The 20,114-nt window shown below is 45.5% G+C and overlaps 1 protein-coding gene across 1 annotated transcript in view; it reads right to left on the reverse strand.

Moving 5' to 3' along the window:
• Positions 1-20,114, reverse strand: part of SAMD7 (sterile alpha motif domain containing 7) — a 78,054-nt gene that overhangs the window by 39,773 nt on the left and 18,167 nt on the right. Inside the window, exons 6-7 of the mRNA XM_075338557.1 lie at positions 16,714-16,835; positions 4,034-4,144 (exon numbers count right to left, since the gene is read on the reverse strand). Coding sequence (XP_075194672.1) covers positions 4,034-4,144; positions 16,714-16,835 — 233 coding nt within the window. The remainder of the gene's footprint in view (positions 1-4,033; positions 4,145-16,713; positions 16,836-20,114) is intronic.

The following is a 20,114-nucleotide window of genomic DNA, read 5'->3' on the forward strand; positions in this document are numbered from 1 at the left end:
AAAAAGCCCTGCTTTTTGCTGCTAGAACCGTTCTCGAACGTATCTAGAACTATCGAGCTTTTGCAAAAAGCTCGAGTTCTAGTTCGATCTCGAACAGCCCCCAAAATCACTCGAGCCTAGAACTGGAGAACCTCGAACCTCGAACCGCGCTCAACTCTAGTTAAAACAAACCACTTCAGCACCAATGATGAGGAACGTACTGGATGACCGAGAGTGGTTGTTGTTCCGGAGATCGTCGAATCTGTGCACAACCTCATACTAGAGAATCGATGAATTTCAGCTGAGGCAATAGCAGACATCATGGGGATTTCCCGTGACTGTCTTTGTGTCAATATCCATGAACATTTAGACATGAGAAAGCTATTTGCAAAGTGGGTCCCCAAATGTTTGACAACAGATCAGAGAAACATGCGAGTGAAAACTTCCTGGTCCATTTGTCAGCATTTCCGGACTGATAAGAACTTTCTGGATTGGCTGGTCACTATGGATGAGACCTGGATTTATTTGTATGACCCTGAAAACAAGGAGCAGTCAAAAGAGTCGAGGCACAGTGGTTCTCCTCGTCCAAAGAAGTTCAGGATGTAATGATCAGCCACTAAGGTGATGACGTCTGTGTTCTGAGATAAGGAGGGCATGCTGCTAGTGGACTACTTTCAAAAGGGTTCCACCATCAATGCAAGTTATTACATTGAACTTTTGGAACAATTGAAGGCAGCTTTGAAGGCCAAAAGGTGCGTCAAGCTGTCCAAAGTAATCTTGTTCCTGCAAGACAACACCTCCGCTCAACTGCACAAGCAACCACGGCAAAACTGGCAGAGCTGGGCTTCCAGCTGGTTGACCCCCCCACCTAATTCACCAGATCTAGCTCCCTCCAACTATCATCTGTTTCCAAACCTGAAGTAACACCTCAAGGGTACCAAATTTCACACCATTTCTGATGCCATGGCTGCTACGGATGCCTGATTTGAGGCACAACCGAAATCCTTCTTTTTGCTAGGTTTACAGAACCTGGAATACCGATGTAAGAAGTGTGTTGACATCAGTGGAGAGTATGTGGAATACATGTAAAGTTTCATCATCCTATCTCAGTTTTCTGGGTAAAGCCAAAGACTTTTCAACAACCCCTCGTATTTTGAAGATGGCAGGGAACAGAGGGATGTTGCATTAGTCTATGTTGGAGATTATGAAGACATAGTTACAAGTATTTTTGCTGAGATAAGATTATGGAAACAGCAAAATCAAGATCTGTATTCGAGGTAGCAACAAAATGACATGGAAGTGTGATGTCATCAACACTTAACAAACAAAGGTAGAACATAAAGACTGAAGAAGATGTTCCACTTGATTAGGTCCCAATCCCGGATACAGAGCTGCAAAGCAAAAATACTGACCATTGAGCCATCATACTATATATAAGGCCTTGCTCCCACATGCGTTTAATACGGATGAGTGCAATCCGATAAAAAATTGTATTTCACTCGCGCCAATGTTATTCAATGAGGTAGAGCAGATCTGCAAGTTTTTATCTGGCTGAGCAAAACCACTGAATGCTGCGTATGACTGCGTATATTCAACGAACCTGCCAAAGCAAGTCAATGGTTGTGAGAAAAAAAAAATGAACGGCAGGTAGACCATTTGTATGCTGTCCATTTTTATTGATACATTACCACTCAGTATCATAGAACACTTGAAATGGTCCTGTAAATGATTGTAGGACAATAGCTGCTGAGAAAAAAACGCATGTCATATGGATAGCATACGAATGCTAGAAGAGAATAAAGTTGCAGACTTGCAAAGCACTCGCATGATATATGGCAGTGATGGCGAACCTATGGCACGCACGCCACCAGGGGCACGCAGAGCCCATTCTGCTGGCACGCGCGCTGTGTCCTCATCCTGCCGCTTTGATCTGCTGGTGCAGTCGCGCCGGCAGATCAAAGCTGTGTTGGAGCGGAGGAGATATTTCTCCTCGCTCTGACACTCCTCCTCCCCCAGGCTGCAGGTGTGTTGCCTAGGAGACGGAGGAGCGTCAGTGAGTGGCGCCGGCGTAATGAGGTCTTCTGGCCGCGTGGGAACTGATGACTCAGCGGCGCGCAGTGGTTGAACGTGTGCTGTGAGGTGAGTTGTGTGTTGTGTTTTTTTTTTTTTTATAACTCGTTTGCGGCTGTGCCAAGGTGGGGATGGGGGGGCCAGCATGGGGTGGGGGAGAAAACACATGCCAGCATGGCGGGAGGGGGGGAACACACATGCCAGCATGGGGGGGGGGAGAACACACATGCCAGCATGGGGGGGAACACACATGCCAGCATGGGGGGGGAAACACATGCCAGCATGGGGGGGAGGGAACACACATGCCAGCAATGGGGGGGGGAACACACATGCCAGCATGGGGGGGGAACACACATTCCAGCATGGGGTGCTGGAGAACACATATGCCAGCATGGGGTGGGAACACACATGCCAGCATGGGGGGGGAGAACACACATGCCAGCATGGGGGGGAACACACATGCCAGCATGGGGGGGGGACACACATTCCAGCATGGGGTGCGGGAGAACACACATGCCAGCATGGGGTGGGAACACACATGCCAGCATGGGGGGGGCAGAGAACACACATACCAGCATGGGGGGGAGAACACACATGCCAGCATGGGGAGGGGGACACACATGCCAGCATGGGGTGGGGGAGAACACACATGCCAGCATGGGGTGTGGGAGAGAACACACATGCCAGCATGGGGGGGAGAACACACATGCCAGCATGGGTGGGGAACACACATGCCAGCATGGGGGGGAAACACACATGCCAGAATGGGGGGGAAACATGCATGCCAGCATGGGGGGGCATGCATGCCAGCATGGGGGGGGGGGGGGCATTCATGCCAGCATGGGGGGAAACATACATGCCAGGATGGGAAACAATGCATGCCAGGATGGGGAAAATATACATGCCAGGATGGGGAAACATGCATGCCAGGATGGGCAAAACATACATGCCAAGATGGGGAAAACATACATGCCAGGATGGGGAAAACATGCATGTCAGGATGGGGAAAACATACATGCCAGGATGGAGGAAACATGCCACGATAGGATACATTTACCAGGAAGGGAAACATGCCAGGAAGGTGGACATTTACCAGGATGGGGGTACATGCTAGGAAGGGGGACATTTACCTGGATGGGGGTACATTTACCTGGAAGGGGGTAAATTAACCAGGATTGGGAACATTTACCAGGATGGAGGACATTTACCAGGAATGGGGTACATGCCGGCATGGGGGAACATTTACAAGGATGGGCAATATGTCAGGATGGGGTACATTTACCAGCATGGGGGAACATGCCAGAATGGGGTACATTTACCAGGATGGAGGACATTTACCAGGATGATGTATATTTACCAGGATGGGGCCATGATGGGGACAAATATACCAGAATGTAGGAAATATATATCAGGATGGGGGACATGTTTACCAAGAAATGGCCCAGGAAGGGGGACATAACTACACAATGAAAGGGGAGGGAAGCATCTCGTACGTCTTTATGGGATTTCAAGATGTTCAGACTTTGAAATGTAGATGTGGATTACAGGTGAAATCTGATTGCATTCCAGGCTAAAATCTATGTCTAATATGCTGCAATTTTTTCCAGAAAGATTAACTGCTGTGTCTGGAAAGGGCTCAGCTTCAATGTGTGGTAAGTATGAGCGTGATGCCCCCTGCTGAAGAGAAGACTGCAAAGGTAAGATTAAAATCAATTATTTACATAATAGGATTGGTTGGCACTTCGGAAAAAAAATTTGGTTTAGGGCTACAGTTTGGGCACTCGGTCTGTAAAAGGTTCGCCATGACTGACATATGGTATACCAAATGGATTTCCACTGTCCAACTTTTCTTGATAAAAATGTAGTTCTTTATATGCAAGTGTGAGCAAGGCCTTATAACCATATTGATGTTAGCTTAGTGTTCTGTACATTTAAACAGTCAAGATAGACAACAAATAAATATGACAACTGTGTATTCATGTACCTGTGAACGAATTTTAAGTGCAGGACCAAGCTTTAACCCCATGGTATCCAAGAGGTGATCCTCAGTCAGTAGAGGAAGAGTTAGCCCATCAATATCATGGTCTTTAAAAACCTAGAATAGAAAGATTTACGAATATGTAGTTTACAGAACCTTAGTGTCCATAAAATAATATAGCTAGAATGGTTACCCGACTAACAGAGTTAAAAGACAACTGATGTAATATTCTGTCTAACTATCCCCTAGTTATGAAATGTAGTATTACGTATAAGTAGTGTATCTGTACAGAGAGCAGACACCATAACATGAAGCCAAAATGCTCCTATTAATGTGCCTTCACTATAGGGTCTATGAGCAAGTGAAAGTCCTGATTTTTAGAATTTGTGGCTTACTGCCTTTAAAGTAAACCTACCAAGTGCAATATCCACACACAACCACGAGCAGTTCTAGGTGCATATTGCTAATCCTTGCCTAACTGTCCCTGTATATAGTGTAGTGGGTGGGCCTACCCCCTACTAGTACCAGCATCGTTTACCCGGAATTGTCATTATTAAAAATGTTGATTTTTATTATTGTAATGTGTTGTAGTGTTAGGGCACCCCCTAGTGGCCGGGTGGGACGGCTGTTGCCACCGGGGAAGGAGGAGTCGGCTGAATGTCTAGGGAGGGGCTGTGTGTGTAGCAGGCAGTCGGATCCGGGACAGCAGTGTGTGACATCGGTGGCCGTGTGTCTGAGCGGAACATCAGGGGACGCCGGAGTAACGGAGGAGTACGCAACCTCAAGGTCTAATTCCGCTGGTGTGGGTCCGGTGTGTGCTTGACCTAGGAGTGGGAGCCCGGAGAAGCGGAGTACCCAGGGCATATCCCCACTAGAGGGCGCGTTTGGTCAGGTTGTCCCCAGCTCCACAGGAATTGCCGTGCTGTCCGGATTGTATCTGTGAACAATAAATGTTATCTTTTATTGGCATCAACTTCTGCCTGAGGACTGTTTGTGCACCTTTTGCTGAAGATACTGACACACATTGTCCTGCCAAGTCAGTCCCCAGCATTGAAGGAGTGGTGGAGCCAGGGTTGTGCCTTGCATTCACTGAGGCCACGACTACACAGCCAGAGGCCTCCCTGGGCCATCACTTCTTGTGGCGTAGTCGGCAGGATGCGAGTCCCCTGCCAGGGACCCAAGAAGCTGGAGATCAGGTCGTGCCTGAGACACAGGATCCCGACTACGAGGGAAGACTTCCAGTCCCCTGGTGGGAAGAGAACATAGTGCCCGTAGCGTTGGACCGGGTACAAGAAAAGGCGCGAAAAGTTGGCGCCGAAAGAAGAGCCTGGGGCTGGCCGGTACCGAGGAAGAGGTACAGAGTACTCCGCCCAAAGAGGGGAGGCGCCAGTTCCAGGGCATTGAAGAAAAGATACGAAGTGGGCAGTGTTCGGAAGAAAAAGAAGTACCGCCGCGGAGGAGTTAAGAGGATGCATGAGGCTGGGGGAGGATTCTGTTTAAGAGCGGGAAACGAAGGTCCGCCTCCTCTTCCCTCAGTCTCAACTTTGACAACGTCGCCATTAGTCATATCGCCAACAGAGACAGACATGGAGAGGACGGGACAACCGGAAGAGCTCGCCACCACCATGGCTCTGATTAGTCTAGGCCGTGGGCGGCCTAAGTTTGCGGCTGCAAGTGAAGCCTCTCTTGTGGACCTGCCGATTGGACCGGGAGGTTCCACACGGCCCGAAAAGGTGTCCTGGAAAACAACGTGGGATGCAAAGACCGGTGGCACGATCACGGAGGTCCGGGCAACCTACGCCACGCGTCCCCCGTGGGAGACCCTACAGCCGGGCACCCTCGCTGCCGCACCAACTGCCTCATACGGAGTGCCGGCCGAAGAGCTAGCTGAGCAGCCGGAGGAGGATCATCTGGGCTTTGTGTGGGATCCGGTCATCGTCCCTTCCCCTGTGCAGCACCCCAGAGCTCCATCCCCGGTACCCGACCCTGTCAGAGAACGCCTGATGGCTGAAACCGTCGTCCGGGAAATGCTGTCCGGTCCCGGCGGCGAGGAGCTGGCCCTGCAGTTTACCACCGGAGTGGTGGTTAAATTTAACCAGCAGGAGGGATACGGGTTCATCCGAGAAGTAGAGACCGGGGACGACTATTTCTATAATAGAGTCCATCTGGATGTGGAGGGGCTGCCCAAGCGACTCCATACACTTTGGCCGGGCGAGAAAGTCCAATTCTTGCCGGACGCAGGAAGTCGCGGCCTGTTTGCCGTTGCCGTTAATCGGATGCCAACCGCCCGGGAAGCGGCCCAGTGGCAGGAGGAGCTGGAGTGGGAGGAGCAGCAGGAGCGACGCCGGAGCCATTCCAGACCGGTCCAGCCCGCGCCCTCTCATTCCCGGCGCACCTTGCCCGCTGCTCCGGAAGCATCATCTGACCCGGAGAAGGTTCCCCCAGTGGTAACCGTGAGTCAACATGTGACCAATAAACCGGTCATCGTTCTGGACACGCCGCCACCCGCGCCACCACCATCCCGGGTAGCGACGCCATCGCCTCCGCGAGGAGCTGAAGCAGCTGCGTCAGCGGAGCCACCCTTTGCCCCCTTGTCCTTCCGGAGGATCCACCGCCAGCCGGGGCAGTCTCTGGGAGCCTATATCCAGACACAGGCGGAGGAGTGGAAGCGGTCCTGGCCTCCAGAGTAAATCTCTTCAGTCGCCCTGTTTGAAGTCCGGTAGTGTTGTTTAACCGGCAGAAGTTTTTGTTGCAAGTTCTGAAACCTGTTGCGTCTCCGGGCGCCATCGAAAGACCGGGAGCGCTGTTGAGCCTCCGGGCGCCATCGAAAGACCGGGAGCGCTGTCGAGCCTCCGGGCGCCACCTAAGACCGGGAGCGCTGTTGAGCCTCCGGGCGCTGCCTAAAGACCGGGAGCGCTGCTGCGTCTCTGGGCGCTACCTACAGATCGGGAGCGCCGCTGAACTGGTGCCTCTGCGTTGTGAAGGAGATCAAAGGTTTTATGTACGTTATGTGTGTTTTACAAGAAGAGCCGTGCCGGGAGGCTCGGATTTTAAGAGGGGAGGCATGTAGTGGGTGGGCCTACCCCCTACTAGTACCAGCATCGTTTACCCGGAATTGTCATTATTAAAAATGTTGATTTTTATTATTGTAATGTGTTGTAGTGTTAGGGCACCCCCTAGTGGCCGGGTGGGACGGCTGTTGCCACCGGGGAAGGAGGAGTCGGCTGAATGTCTAGGGAGGGGCTGTGTGTGTAGCAGGCAGTCGGATCCGGGACAGCAGTGTGTGACATCGGTGGCCGTGTGTCTGAGCGGAACATCAGGGGACGCCGGAGTAACGGAGGAGTACGCAACCTCAAGGTCTAATTCCGCTGGTGTGGGTCCGGTGTGTGCTTGACCTAGGAGTGGGAGCCCGGAGAAGCGGAGTACCCAGGGCATATCCCCACTAGAGGGCGCGTTTGGTCAGGTTGTCCCCAGCTCCACAGGAATTGCCGTGCTGTCCGGATTGTATCTGTGAACAATAAATGTTATCTTTTATTGGCATCAACTTCTGCCTGAGGACTGTTTGTGCACCTTTTGCTGAAGATACTGACACACATTGTCCTGCCAAGTCAGTCCCCAGCATTGAAGGAGTGGTGGAGCCAGGGTTGTGCCTTGCATTCACTGAGGCCACGACTACACAGCCAGAGGCCTCCCTGGGCCATCACTTCAATAGTAGCAAAGATAAAGAGATCTTTAGAAAGAGTATTTCTAATGATCCCATATGATCTGCAAATTAGGCAAGCAACTAGTCACAAAGGCGTTATTTCCCTTAGCTTAGCATGTAAGCATGTCCCTGAGAGCATGCTCCACTGGCAGCATAGAGGTGAGAGCGACCATGCCTCCAAAGCAGCACATTCCTTAATATGTTAGCATGCCCACAGGGACGTGCTTACATGCTAAGGGGGACAAATAGCCAAGGGAACTAAGGGGTGCTTCACACACACAGTGAGATCGCTGCTGAGATCGCTGCTGAGTCACGGTTTTTGTGACGCAGCAGTGACCTCATTAGCGATCTTGCTGTGTGTGACACTGAGCAGCGATCTGGCCCCTGCTGTGAGATTGCTGCTCATTACACACAGCCCTGGTTCGTTTTTTTATTGTTGCTCTCCCGCTGATAAGCACACATCGCTGTGTGTGACAGCGAGAGAGCAACAATCCTGAATGTGCAGGGAGCAGGAGCCGGCATCTGCCAGCCTGCGGTAAGCTGTAACTAAGGTAAACATCGGGTAACCAAGGTGGTTACCCGATGTTTACCTTCGTTACCAGCCTCCGCCGCTCTCACGCTGCCAGCGCCGGCTCCTGCTCTCTGCACATGTGGCTGCAGGACACATCGGGTAATTAACCCGATGTGTACTGTAGCTAGGAGAACAGGGAGCCAGCGCTAAGCAGTGTGCGCGGCTCCCTGCTCTCTGCACATGTAGCTCTGCACATGTAGCTGCAGGACACATCGGGTAATTAACCCGATGGGTACTGTAGCTAGGAGAGCAGGGAGCCAGCGCTCAGTGTGCGTGGCTCCCTGCTCATGTTGAAGCACAGCGACGCGCGTGGTTATGATCGCTGCTTCGGCTGCTGTGTTTGACAGCTAAGCAGCGATCATAACAGCGACTTACAAGGTCGCTGTTACGTCACAGAAAATGGTGATGTAACAGCGACGTCGTTGTCGCTGTCGCTTAGTGTGAACCCAGCCTAACGCCCTTGCAACTAGTCCCTGGCTTCATTAGCATGTAATGAGAGATCTTTAGAATTACTTTTTCTAAAGATCTCTTTATATATGCTACTGTAGGCTGGGACAGTTAAGGGTGCTTTAGACGCTGCGACATCGCTAGCATTTGTTGGCGATGTCGAGCGCGATAGCACCCGCCCCGTCGTACGGCCGATATGTGGTGATCGCTGCCGTAGCGAACATTATCACTACAGCAGCGTCACACGCACATACCTGCTCTGCGACGTCGCTGTGGCCGGCGAACCGCCTCCTTTCTAAGGGGGCAGTTCGTTCAGCGTCACAGCGACGTCACTGCAGCGTCACTGAACCGCCGCCCAATAGAAAAGGAGGGGAGGAGATGAGCGGCCGGAACATGCCGTCCACCTCCTTCCTTCCTACTTTTCCGGTGGACGGAGGTAAGGTGATGGTTGTCGCCCCTGCGGTGTCACACACAGCGATGTATGATGCCGCAGAAGCGACGAACCACATCGCTACTGAGCAGAAAACGATATTTTGTTTTAGAACAACCTCTCCATGACCACCGATTTTTCCTTCTTTTGCGATCGTTTATGGTCGCTCAAAGGTGTCACACGCTGCGATCTCGCTAACGAGGCCGGATGTGCGTCACAACCACCGTGACCCCGACGATATCTCGTTAACGATGTTGCAGCGTGTAAAGCACCCTTTAGACAGGAATAAGCAATATGTGCCAGAACTGATCGTGGTTCTGGGTGCATTTTGCACCTGACAGGTTCCCTTTAAACATTTTTTCCTTTGTCTTTTAAAAAAACCTCATGTTACTTCTTTATGGTGTCTTACAAAATAGTTATTTTGATTGTTCTTAGTTATTTTGTCTTGTATTTTAATACTTTTAGGCTAAATTCACACCTTGCATATTCTGTGCAAATTCCATATTGTATTTATAACTTATCTATTGTGGATTTAGTGCAGATTTCAACCTCTCCATCGCAATATGTGACATCTATGTTAAGTCTGCACAAATAATTCACATGCTGCAGATTTAAAAATCAGCACCACAGGTCAAATTAGGAGAAAATAATAAAAAATGTGCATCAAATACGTAACATATCAAATTATGTTTCTCACAGGTAAAGTAATAAAACCTATACTCACCTCCTGTGCTGGCACTTTTACAGCAGTGTCCGAAATCATGGTGCCAGGGCTCACGAGGGGTTGTGGCGTCACACGAGCCCCGCGTCCAATCAGCGCTGACTTCTGTCTCCCCACCTTTGGACAAACTGAGTTAATCAACAGGAAGTGAGTGCTGCGGCAGCATTCACTTGCTGTAGATTGCTTGTTTGGTCCGAAGGTGGAGAGAAGGAAGCTGGTGCTGATCAGATGTGGGGCTCGCATGACATCAAAACCCCACCGCAACCCAGACACCACTGGAAATGCATTGGTACGGGAGGTGAGTATAGGCTTTATTATTTTACTTAGGGGAAACATGTTGATAAGAACGGGTTGTCCTAATAATGGAGAACCCCTATAAGGCTTGCTTTCCACAATCCATTCCATACTAGTGTGTATTTTCTGAAAGTAAAATCCACACCATTTTAAAGTACCAAGAAAGTGGATGAGTTTATTTCATCAACGTGGGTGTGGAAGCTATGCAGAAATTGTCTTCTGTTGCATTTTATTTTAATTTCCAGAATGTCAATTATTTGTGCAGAATCAGCACAGATTTCACCCATTGAAATACAAAGGGTTAAATCTGCAACAAAATCCACATGTATCACATGTGAATTTATCAGCAGATTTTGCTGCAGATTTTGTTGCAGTTATACTGCAGATACCGATGAAAGAATGTGCAACAAATACACAATGTGTAAACCTAGCTGTAGGATTGTCTGTGACAAATCTACACTTTTACAGACTCCTATTGTGTTTGCTTTTATTCTGCTTTGTTTTCACACTCCCTGTTGCTTGTCATGTAACCGCTCCTATATGCAATTTGCATACTTGCAATAGAGCTCTGTTTCTTTGATGGGACGTTGATCCAGGGATCTAGTTTGATTGTCGTATGTGGTGTCGGGAAGGAATTTTCTCCTAATATGGGGCAGTTATCATTGGCCTTATGCAGTTTTTGCCTTCCTCAGGATTAACATTTTAGATTATATTTTTATCATGAGTGTATCTTGGGGGAGACTCAGGTTAATCTGGTGTCAGAAGGTCACAGCACCTTGCTGCTGGCAGGCTAAATACTGTTGTTTGATAACATGCCCTTGCTTCTGCTGTTGTAAGGGTTAAGCACCCTTTTCTGCCTGGCTACTGGCTGTAGCTTCCTATCTCAGGTGCGACTCTTTGGGATCACTCCCTTTCACTGTATAAATCATGTGAACGGATCACATGATGCCTGTGATAGAAACAGAATCCCTCATTTCTATGAAGTCTACTTTGGAAGGAGCCTGCTCTGGAAGATGTTTGTCTTGCTGTGTACAACAGTGGTGTTTGCTGCACTGACTCCACCTGCAGTGTTTTTTCTTTGCATGTCTATTTCCCCTGTTTGTATTCCTACACCTGGTGTTTCTGTATTGAATTGGTGAGTCTAGTGATCTCATCAGCCTACTCACTAGCCAGGGTGTGTGTAGGGCTAGCTGAGGGCCTAAGGTATCCCGCTCGGCGACACTTTGAGAACCTGTATAGGGACGATAGGGAGGTCAGGAATCAGCTTGAGGTAACTTCAGGAGGTGTCCCCTCACCCCTCTTCCTAGTGGTAGGATCTCCGTTGTATCATGACCCCTGTGTTCCATATGTCTTGTTATGTCTTCTGGGGGTTTTCCAGGTATTGGGTAAACTCTGCTAGTCATGTGCATGACAATTGTGAACTCAATGGATTTGTGACTTCTTTTAACCCTAAAAACTATGACACTATGACCATTTTCTCTTCCTTTTGTCTCAGTTGCAATATCACAAGCGACATCACTACGGATAGGAGGTGGATCCTGTGAGGGTGTGGTACTCCGTCCTCTAAGCATATGCCTTCTCAGGTCTCGCATATGCCAGAATCGCAATGTTCCTCCACAAGTACAGAGTGAGGTTTTTTTATGTTTACATTGCCTGAGCACAATTGCAATAAAGTCCTAAGATGGCTTCCAAGAAGGAGAAGGCAAGCTGGGAGGGCAGCACTACGCATCATGGACTTTGCAGTAATAAATACAGAAAGCCAACACAACTAGAAGTGGACTGCCATATGAAGAGTAGGGAAAAAAAAATATATTGTGGGCATGGGTTTTATTGCATAACACAGTTAGCAGTGTTTTTTTTAATGTCAACAGGGTAAAAAAAAACCTTTATTAAATGCAACTTTATATTTGCTGAGTAAAAATAAATGCAGATGAGTGTTGTGGTCAATTACCTAGGGAGTACCTAAGAGCTGCTGGTTAGGCAGTATTCAGAAGTTGTAGTGCTCAGTGGTCTGTGGAGTCTCTTAGATATAATAATGCTGGAAGTACATCTGATACGCCACTAGACTGTGAATCAGCAATCTGTTTCCCTCTGCTCACAGACAGAAATGCTCACTACTGAATTCAGCCTGGTAACTCTGCACAGTGAATGTAAAGTAGTTGGATGCTTCCAAATGCTTAGACTGCTCCTTAAAGCAACACTAAAATTGACACGTTTTAAAAAAAGTATGTGATTTGCCTTTAGGTAATGTAATGTGACATTGTGTACTCATATTTTAGTAATGAGCGAGCAGTAAAATGCTTGACTGCTCGGTACTGAAATCGAGTAGGTGGGATGCTCAGACAGGCTCGATTAGAGTAACAAGCAGAATGGAAGTCATTGGGAAACGCAGTCATTTTTCTGGAACCGCTCCAGGAGGGCTAGAGGGGCAGGAAAATCGCTGACATGGATGGAAACCGCAACACACAAATTAATTGTCCTCATAAACACCTTCTTCCAAAATCATAAACAGAGAATTTACACATGGACATCACCTAATAGAGCCCATAAGAATCAGATTGACTACATGTACAGTTAGGTCCAGAAATATTTGGACAGTGACACAAGTTTTGTTATTTTAGCTGTTTACAAAAACATGTTCAGAAATACAATTATATATATAATATGGGCTGAAAGTGCACACTCCCAGCTGCAATATGAGAGTTTTCACATCCAAATCGGAGAAAGGGTTTAGGAATCATAGCTCTGTAATGCATAGCCTCCTCTTTTTCAAAGGACCAAAAGTAATTGGACAAGGGACTCTAAGGGCTGCAATTAACTCTGAAGGCGTCTCCCTCGTTAACCTGTAATCAATGAAGTAGTTAAAAGGTCTGGGGTTGATTACAGGTGTGTGGTTTTGCATGCTGTTGCTGTGACCAGACAACATGCGGTCTAAGGAACTCTCAATTGAGGTGAAGCAGAACATCCTGAGGCTGAAAAAAAAGAAAAAAATCCATCAGAGAGATAGCAGACATGCTTAGAGTAGCAAAATCAACAGTCGGGTACATTCTGAGAAAAAAGGAATTGACTGCTGAGCTTGGGAACTCAAAAAGGCCTGGGCGTCCACGGATGACAACAGTGGTGGATGATCGCCGCATACTTTCTTTGGTGAAGAAGAACCGTTCACAACATCAACTGAAGTCCAGAACACTCTCAGTGAAGTAGGTGTATCTGTCTCTAAGTCAACAGTAAAGATAAGACTCCATGAAAGTAAATACAAAGGGTTCACATCTAGATGCAAACCATTCATCAATTCCAAAAATAGACAGGCCAGAGTTAAATTTGCTGAAAAACACCTCATGAAGCCAGCTCAGTTCTGGAAAAGTATTCTATGGACAGATGAGACAAAGATCAACCTGTACCAGAATGATGGGAAGAAAAAAGTTTGGAGAAGAAAGGGAACGGCACATGATCCAAGGCACACCACATCCTCTGTAAAACATGGTGGAGGCAACGTGATGGCATGGGCATGCATGGCTTTCAATGGCACTGGGTCACTTGTGTTTATTGATGACATAACAGCAGACAAGAGTAGCCGGATGAATTCAGAAGTGTACCGGGATATACTTTCAGCCCAGATTCAGCCAAATGCCGCAAAGTTGATCGGACGGCGCTTCATAGTACAGATGGACAATGATCCCAAGCATACAGCCAAAGCTACCCAGGAGTTCATGAGTGCTAAAAAGTGGAACATTCTGCAATGGCCAAGTCAATCACCAGATCTTAACCCAATTGAGCATGCATTTCACTTGCTCAAATCCAGACTTAAGACGGAAAGACCCACAAACAAGCAAGACCTGAAGGCTGCGGCTGTAAAGGCCTGGCAAAGCATTAAGAAGGAGGAAACCCAGCGTTTGGTGATGTCCATGGGTTCCAGACTTAAGGCAGTGATTGCCTCCAAAGGATTCGCAACAAAATATTGAAAATAAAAATATTTTGTTTGGGTTTGGTTTATTTGTCCAATTACTTTTGACCTCCTAAAATGTGGAGTGTTTGTAAAGAAATGTGTACAATTCCTACAATTTCTATCAGATATTTTTGTTCAAACCTTCAAATTAAACGTTACAATCTGCACTTGAATTCTGTTGTAGAGGTTTCATTTCAAATCCAATGTGGTGGCATGCAGAGCCCAACTCGCGAAAATTGTGTCACTGTCCAAATATTTCTGGACCTAACTGTATGTAGCCAAGAGCTGACTGTGCAACTGATCATGAACTTTCAACAGCAAGGATTGGAGTCAAACTGCGCAAAAGGACTAGACAGCAGGTCTTTTCCAACTTCGATTTGACCAACATACCTAAAGTTTTTTGGAACGGTCTGCTCAATTGATTTATAGCTGTGGGCACGGATGAAAGAATGCCTGAAGACGTATGGACACATATAAAGAACATTTTTACTCCAGAAGCCAGAAGTACAATAAACATGAGGCAAAAAAAATACTCCTGCAGCTATGGTTAACATAAGAGACTCAAAAGATCATCAAACAAAGACGAATGGGAAAAGCAATAGGTAACAAGCAGGTCGCAGACAACATCAGTAAAAGACTAAAGAGTCATTCAAGTACACAAAGAACTTTATTACCAAAAGATATATATAAAGATAGAAAATTAATATCTTAAGGGCAAGACCAGGAAGGCATACCAAAAGATCAAAAGAGATACAATGAAAGTTTCATTTAAGAGTGGAAATGCTGAAAGATGTCAAAAAGCCTGAGCCAGAACAGATCAATAAGCACCTCTACAAGAGCAACACAATGATACAGGACTAAAGGGAGACTATCTCAAAAGACAAAGTCGATACAACATTGATAGCAACAAGCATAGATGGAATGAAGAACTCATTACAGCATCTCAATATGGAATCTCAAACATGGGACTCCTACTTAACACAAGAAGACAAAGATATTGACAATTGCCAGGTACAACTGGGACATGTTTGAGATGGACGGCAATGAACTGGAAGTTCAAAATGACTTCAACCTTCTCGCATCAATGATCATTCAAGATCTAGCAACAACACCAGAAGTCAATAGGTAAATAGCTGTGGGCAAATCAACAATGAAGTCTCTGGACTAGGCCCTCAAATCGAGGAACATTTCACTGGTGACAGTCACAGCTCGTACATAGTCTGATCTCTTCTGTAGTAACATATGGATGTGTAGCCTGCACAATAAAGAAACAATACAGAAGAAAAATCAATGCCTTGAAATGTGGTGCTGGAGAAGTATATTATGAATACCATGGATGGCAAGAACAAATAAATCAATTATGGAAAAAATGAAGCCAGATATGTCACTCAAACCAAGGATCACCAAGCTGTGACTTGCCTACTTTAGACACATCATACGAAGAGAGCAATCACTGGTAAAGGACATCATAGTCGGAAGAATAGAAACAACAAGACAAAGAGAAGACCGGAAAGCCGATGGCTTAATGTAATGAGGAAAATGGTGGAGAAGACCATGGTGGACCTATCTAGCCTTGCACAATATTAATTTTCCTACAGAGCATTCATCCATTAAGTCATCATCGCTCGAGATCGAGCTGAAGGCCTTGAAGACTATAGCTCAGCTAACAAATGAGAAGATGTGTGCTGGTGATGTGTGCAGATAATAGAGCACAGACAAAAACAGCTAGGGAGTTTTACTTACTCCTAAGACCATCTTTACAACAACATAAGCTTCTTCCCTTGATTGATGAATGTAGCCCTGCCATGTGAATGGATAGATGGGGAATGTTCTGTGAGTAAACAGAATACAGGAGACTGAATCTGCATACTTCCTATGACTGCTATTTTTCAACACTCTGCAAACATCACCCCCTTCCAGAACATGATGAAGACCCATTTATGTATTTGTAACATTAATAATGTGGTATAAGCATGTATGTGTGTTCATATGGGTTAAATATGCAAAAGTGGGAATAAACGTTTCAAAGCATTTTAATTTACTCATTATAGAGTATGATTGCCGCCTACAGAAATCCCTGCACTTACACATCTTGACTGTTATCAATGAAATTATTAATGATTGTCTGAGTAATGTTCTGCTCCACTGAATACACTTTGGCATGTAAATCATCAAGATCTGCTGCTGGCAGCTTCCTTTACAATTACCAACCAATGACATCTGGGTCAGAAGGAAACCTATGTGTGTGGAGAGAGAAGACTGGTGATAGATCCTTGCTTTTCAGGATAAGGGTGCATAACCGTATTTTACAGTCAATGTTACAGTCACAATGCTAGAGCCCATGTGTGGGTCTCCTGAATTTAGCTGACAGCCTCATATATGCTTCCATGATGTATATGGGCCTTCAGCCATATTATGGACCATAAACTACAGTTGTGTGAATGCACCCTTATAGAGATGATAGAGGTTATGATGGAATGGCCGCAAAGGGTCATGATTATGGAGCTCTGTTGGGCCCTAGATGTTCTAATGGCTGCCCTAGCAACAGATAAAGACAAATACAAAAATATTCACCTGTGCATATGTAGAACAACCTGGCAGACTTGATACAAAGTTATAGACATCCTGAGAAGACCATTTACGGATGTCCTGAATTGTGGGAATCTCTTCTCTATTGAGGAAGAGGCTGTGTGCTCCTTTTAAAATACATAAAACATACATAAAAGGAATAATAATAATGATACTACGGTACTAATAATAATAATTTAATTAAAAAATATTTACTTTATATGGAAAAATAAAAAAATAGTCATTACAAAAAATAATTTAAAGCAAATAACAAAATGGTAAAACATGATAAAGCTGGTCATCATACCTTACAAACAAATTAAATGGTTCATATGTGTAAACTATTCAGCATAAATGAGTACACCCCTTTGAAAAGTAAGATTTTAATCAACATCCCTCTGAATTGACATTTTGACAAGACTGACTTTTATAGAAAATTTTTATAGCTCATACCATTAGTAAGTTAATAATATATCTCATTACAAAATCATCAGTTTTACTCAAATTAGTTGATGCAAAAATAAATAAACCTCACATCAAAAACTACCACATCTAGAATTTTGTATGACCTCCATTGTTTTTAAGGACAGCACCACGTTTTCCAGGCATATAATGAACAAGTTGGTGACATTGTAACGTCTATCTTTTTCTATTCTTCAAAAATTACCTCTTATAGAGTCTGGATGCTGGATGGAGAGTGATGCTGAACTTTTCTCTTCAGAAACCCCCCCATAGGTGTTCGGTTGGGTTCAGATTAGGTGACATACTTCGCCACTGAAATACATTCAACCTGTTCTCCTTCAGAAATGCAACATTGTCCTTAGATGTGTGTTTTGGATCATTCTCATGTTGGAAAAGTGAACGTCTACCCAGAGCACAGAGTGATGATAACATCTTCCCATGATTTCTGATACCATCAATAAAATGTAGCTCCTTGACACCAGCAACACTCATGCAGATCTATATAAGGACACTGCCACCACCATGTTTCACTGTAGGCACCATGCATTTAGAAAAATTAATTTAGAAAAATGTATACTCGATGAAGTAATCTTTGATGAGAGGTGTATTCATTTTTGCATCAACTAATTTAAGTAAAACTGAAGATATTGTGATGAAAGTTATATTATTAACCTTAATTTCATGTTAGTTAATTAATTAATTAATTTCAGGTTAAAAAAATGTTCTATGAAACTCAGTCTAGACAAAATATTGGAATTTATTCTTGTGCTCAGTTAGATATTGATTAAAAGCTGTACTCACTGTATGTAAATAATTATTTGTGATCGCTAATAGTAATGGTGGTGTCACACACAGCGACAACGACAACGACGTCGCTGCTACGTCACCATTTTCTGTGACGTTGCAGCAACGTCCCGTCGCTGTCGCTGTGTGTGACATCCAGCAACGAGCTGGCCCCTGCTGTGAGGTCGCCGCTCGTTGCTGAATGTCCAGCTTCATTTTTTGGTCGTCGCTCTCCCGCTGTGACGCACAGATCGCTGTGTGTGACAGTGAGAGAGCGACGAAATGAAGCGAGCAGGGAGCAGGAGCCGGCATCTGGCAGCTGCGGTAAGCTGTAACCAAGGTAAACATCGGGTAACCAAGGTGGTTACCCGATATTTACCTTCGTTACCAGCCTCCGCCGCTCTCACGGTGCCAGTGTCGGCTCCTGCTTTCTGCACATGTAGCTGCAGTACACATCGTGTAATTAACCCGATGTGTACTGTAGCTAGGAGAGTAGGGAGCCAGCGCTAAGCAGTGTGCGCGGCTCCCTGCTCTCTGCACATGTAGCTGCAGGACACATCGTGTAATTAACCCGATGTGTACTGTAGCTAGGAGAGCAGGGAGCCAGCGCTCAGTGTGCGCGGCTCACTGCTCTCTGCACATGTTGCAGCACTGTCATTATGATCGCTGCTTCGGCTGCTGTTTGACAACTAAGCAGCGATCATAACAGCGACTTACAAGGTCGCTGCTACGTCACAGAAAATGGTGACGTAACAGCGACGTCGTTGTCGCTGTCGTTTAGTGTGACCCCAGCTTAATGTTCAAAGTTTTGTTCATTCATTGCCTTACATTTTCTGTAAATTATATGTAAATGCTTTTGATCTAAAAGGAGTTGTCTGGTGAAAACAAGTTATCACCTAGCCACACGATAGGTGATAACTTGTTGATCAGTGAGGTTTAAACATCTGGAACCAACACCTATCCACAGAATGGGGCACTTTTATCCCCATTATTTTCACTTACCGCATATTTACAGTATGGCATAGTTTTAAGAGAGGTGGTGGCACCTTGAAGAGAACATAGGTCTTGTGACTACCTTAAAGCAATTCAGAACAATTTGAATCATCAGTAGCCATTATCAGTATAAAAAAACTAGTAGCCCGTTCACATAATTCTTTCCAGTAAAGTCTACGAATGTTACAGAAAGAGCAGGAAACTGCTTGCACATGTGTTCCATATCGCCCACAGAGAGCATAATCCAAGTCCCAGCCACTCTATGTGTGTGGTAAAAGCAACGGCTGATGGTGGCTTTGATTAAGCAAATGAGGTCACAAAAGTCTCACCTATTAGGCATTTATGATACAGCTAATAAATATTTTCCTTTGCTTTTAACCTGCTAAATAAAGCATTACCACACCGAAAATCCTTGATAGAGACCATGAATATCAATGGGACCCATTGACTATTTTGTGATCTATTAAAATGTATCTGTCAAGAAATGGAAGCCTTGATGCCAATGTGTAGCTGTCTCCCAATATCTTATATGTAAATCTAGCCTTCAGGTTCAATGCTTTGGTTAGCACGATTTTTTTTCCCAGTGCATTGTCACTAATAATGTCTTTAAAAAGGTAATCTGGGACTTATATTTGCACATGGGACAAAGAACTAACAGGCAAGTAGTTGCTAACTAGCTGCCTGTTCTGCCCAGCGCTGATCTCTGGACAAATTCTGCAGCTCTATTGAAATGACTTTGTAAGTGCTGTCACTGATAGACTGGTGGTGATCGCTAAACTAGGTAAGGAGAAGTAAAAAAATTAAATTAAAAATTCCTTCGGTCTTTAGAATAAAGATAATTTTAATAAGTTTGTTTTTGCAATTACTCTGCAATTTGAACTGTTTTTCATGTTTAGAATTACTCTTTAACTTAAACAATACCTTATTTTCTGAAGATAAATTCACTTTAATAAGGTGTATTGTTGAATTTTATTAGTTATTTTACTTATGGTTCCACAGTTCTACAGGTCTAGCATAAATGATTGCTCTAAAGTCTTAGGAGTACTTTGCACACTACGACATCGCAGCTGCGATGTCGGTGGGGTCAAATCGAAAGTGACGCACATCCGGTGTCGCTGTCGATATCGTAGTGTGTAAAGCGTTTTTGATACGATTAACGAGCACAAAAG

The sequence above is a fragment of the Anomaloglossus baeobatrachus genome, chromosome 3 (assembly GCF_048569485.1).
Source record: "Anomaloglossus baeobatrachus isolate aAnoBae1 chromosome 3, aAnoBae1.hap1, whole genome shotgun sequence".
NCBI classification, from domain to species: Eukaryota; Metazoa; Chordata; class Amphibia; order Anura; family Aromobatidae; genus Anomaloglossus; species Anomaloglossus baeobatrachus.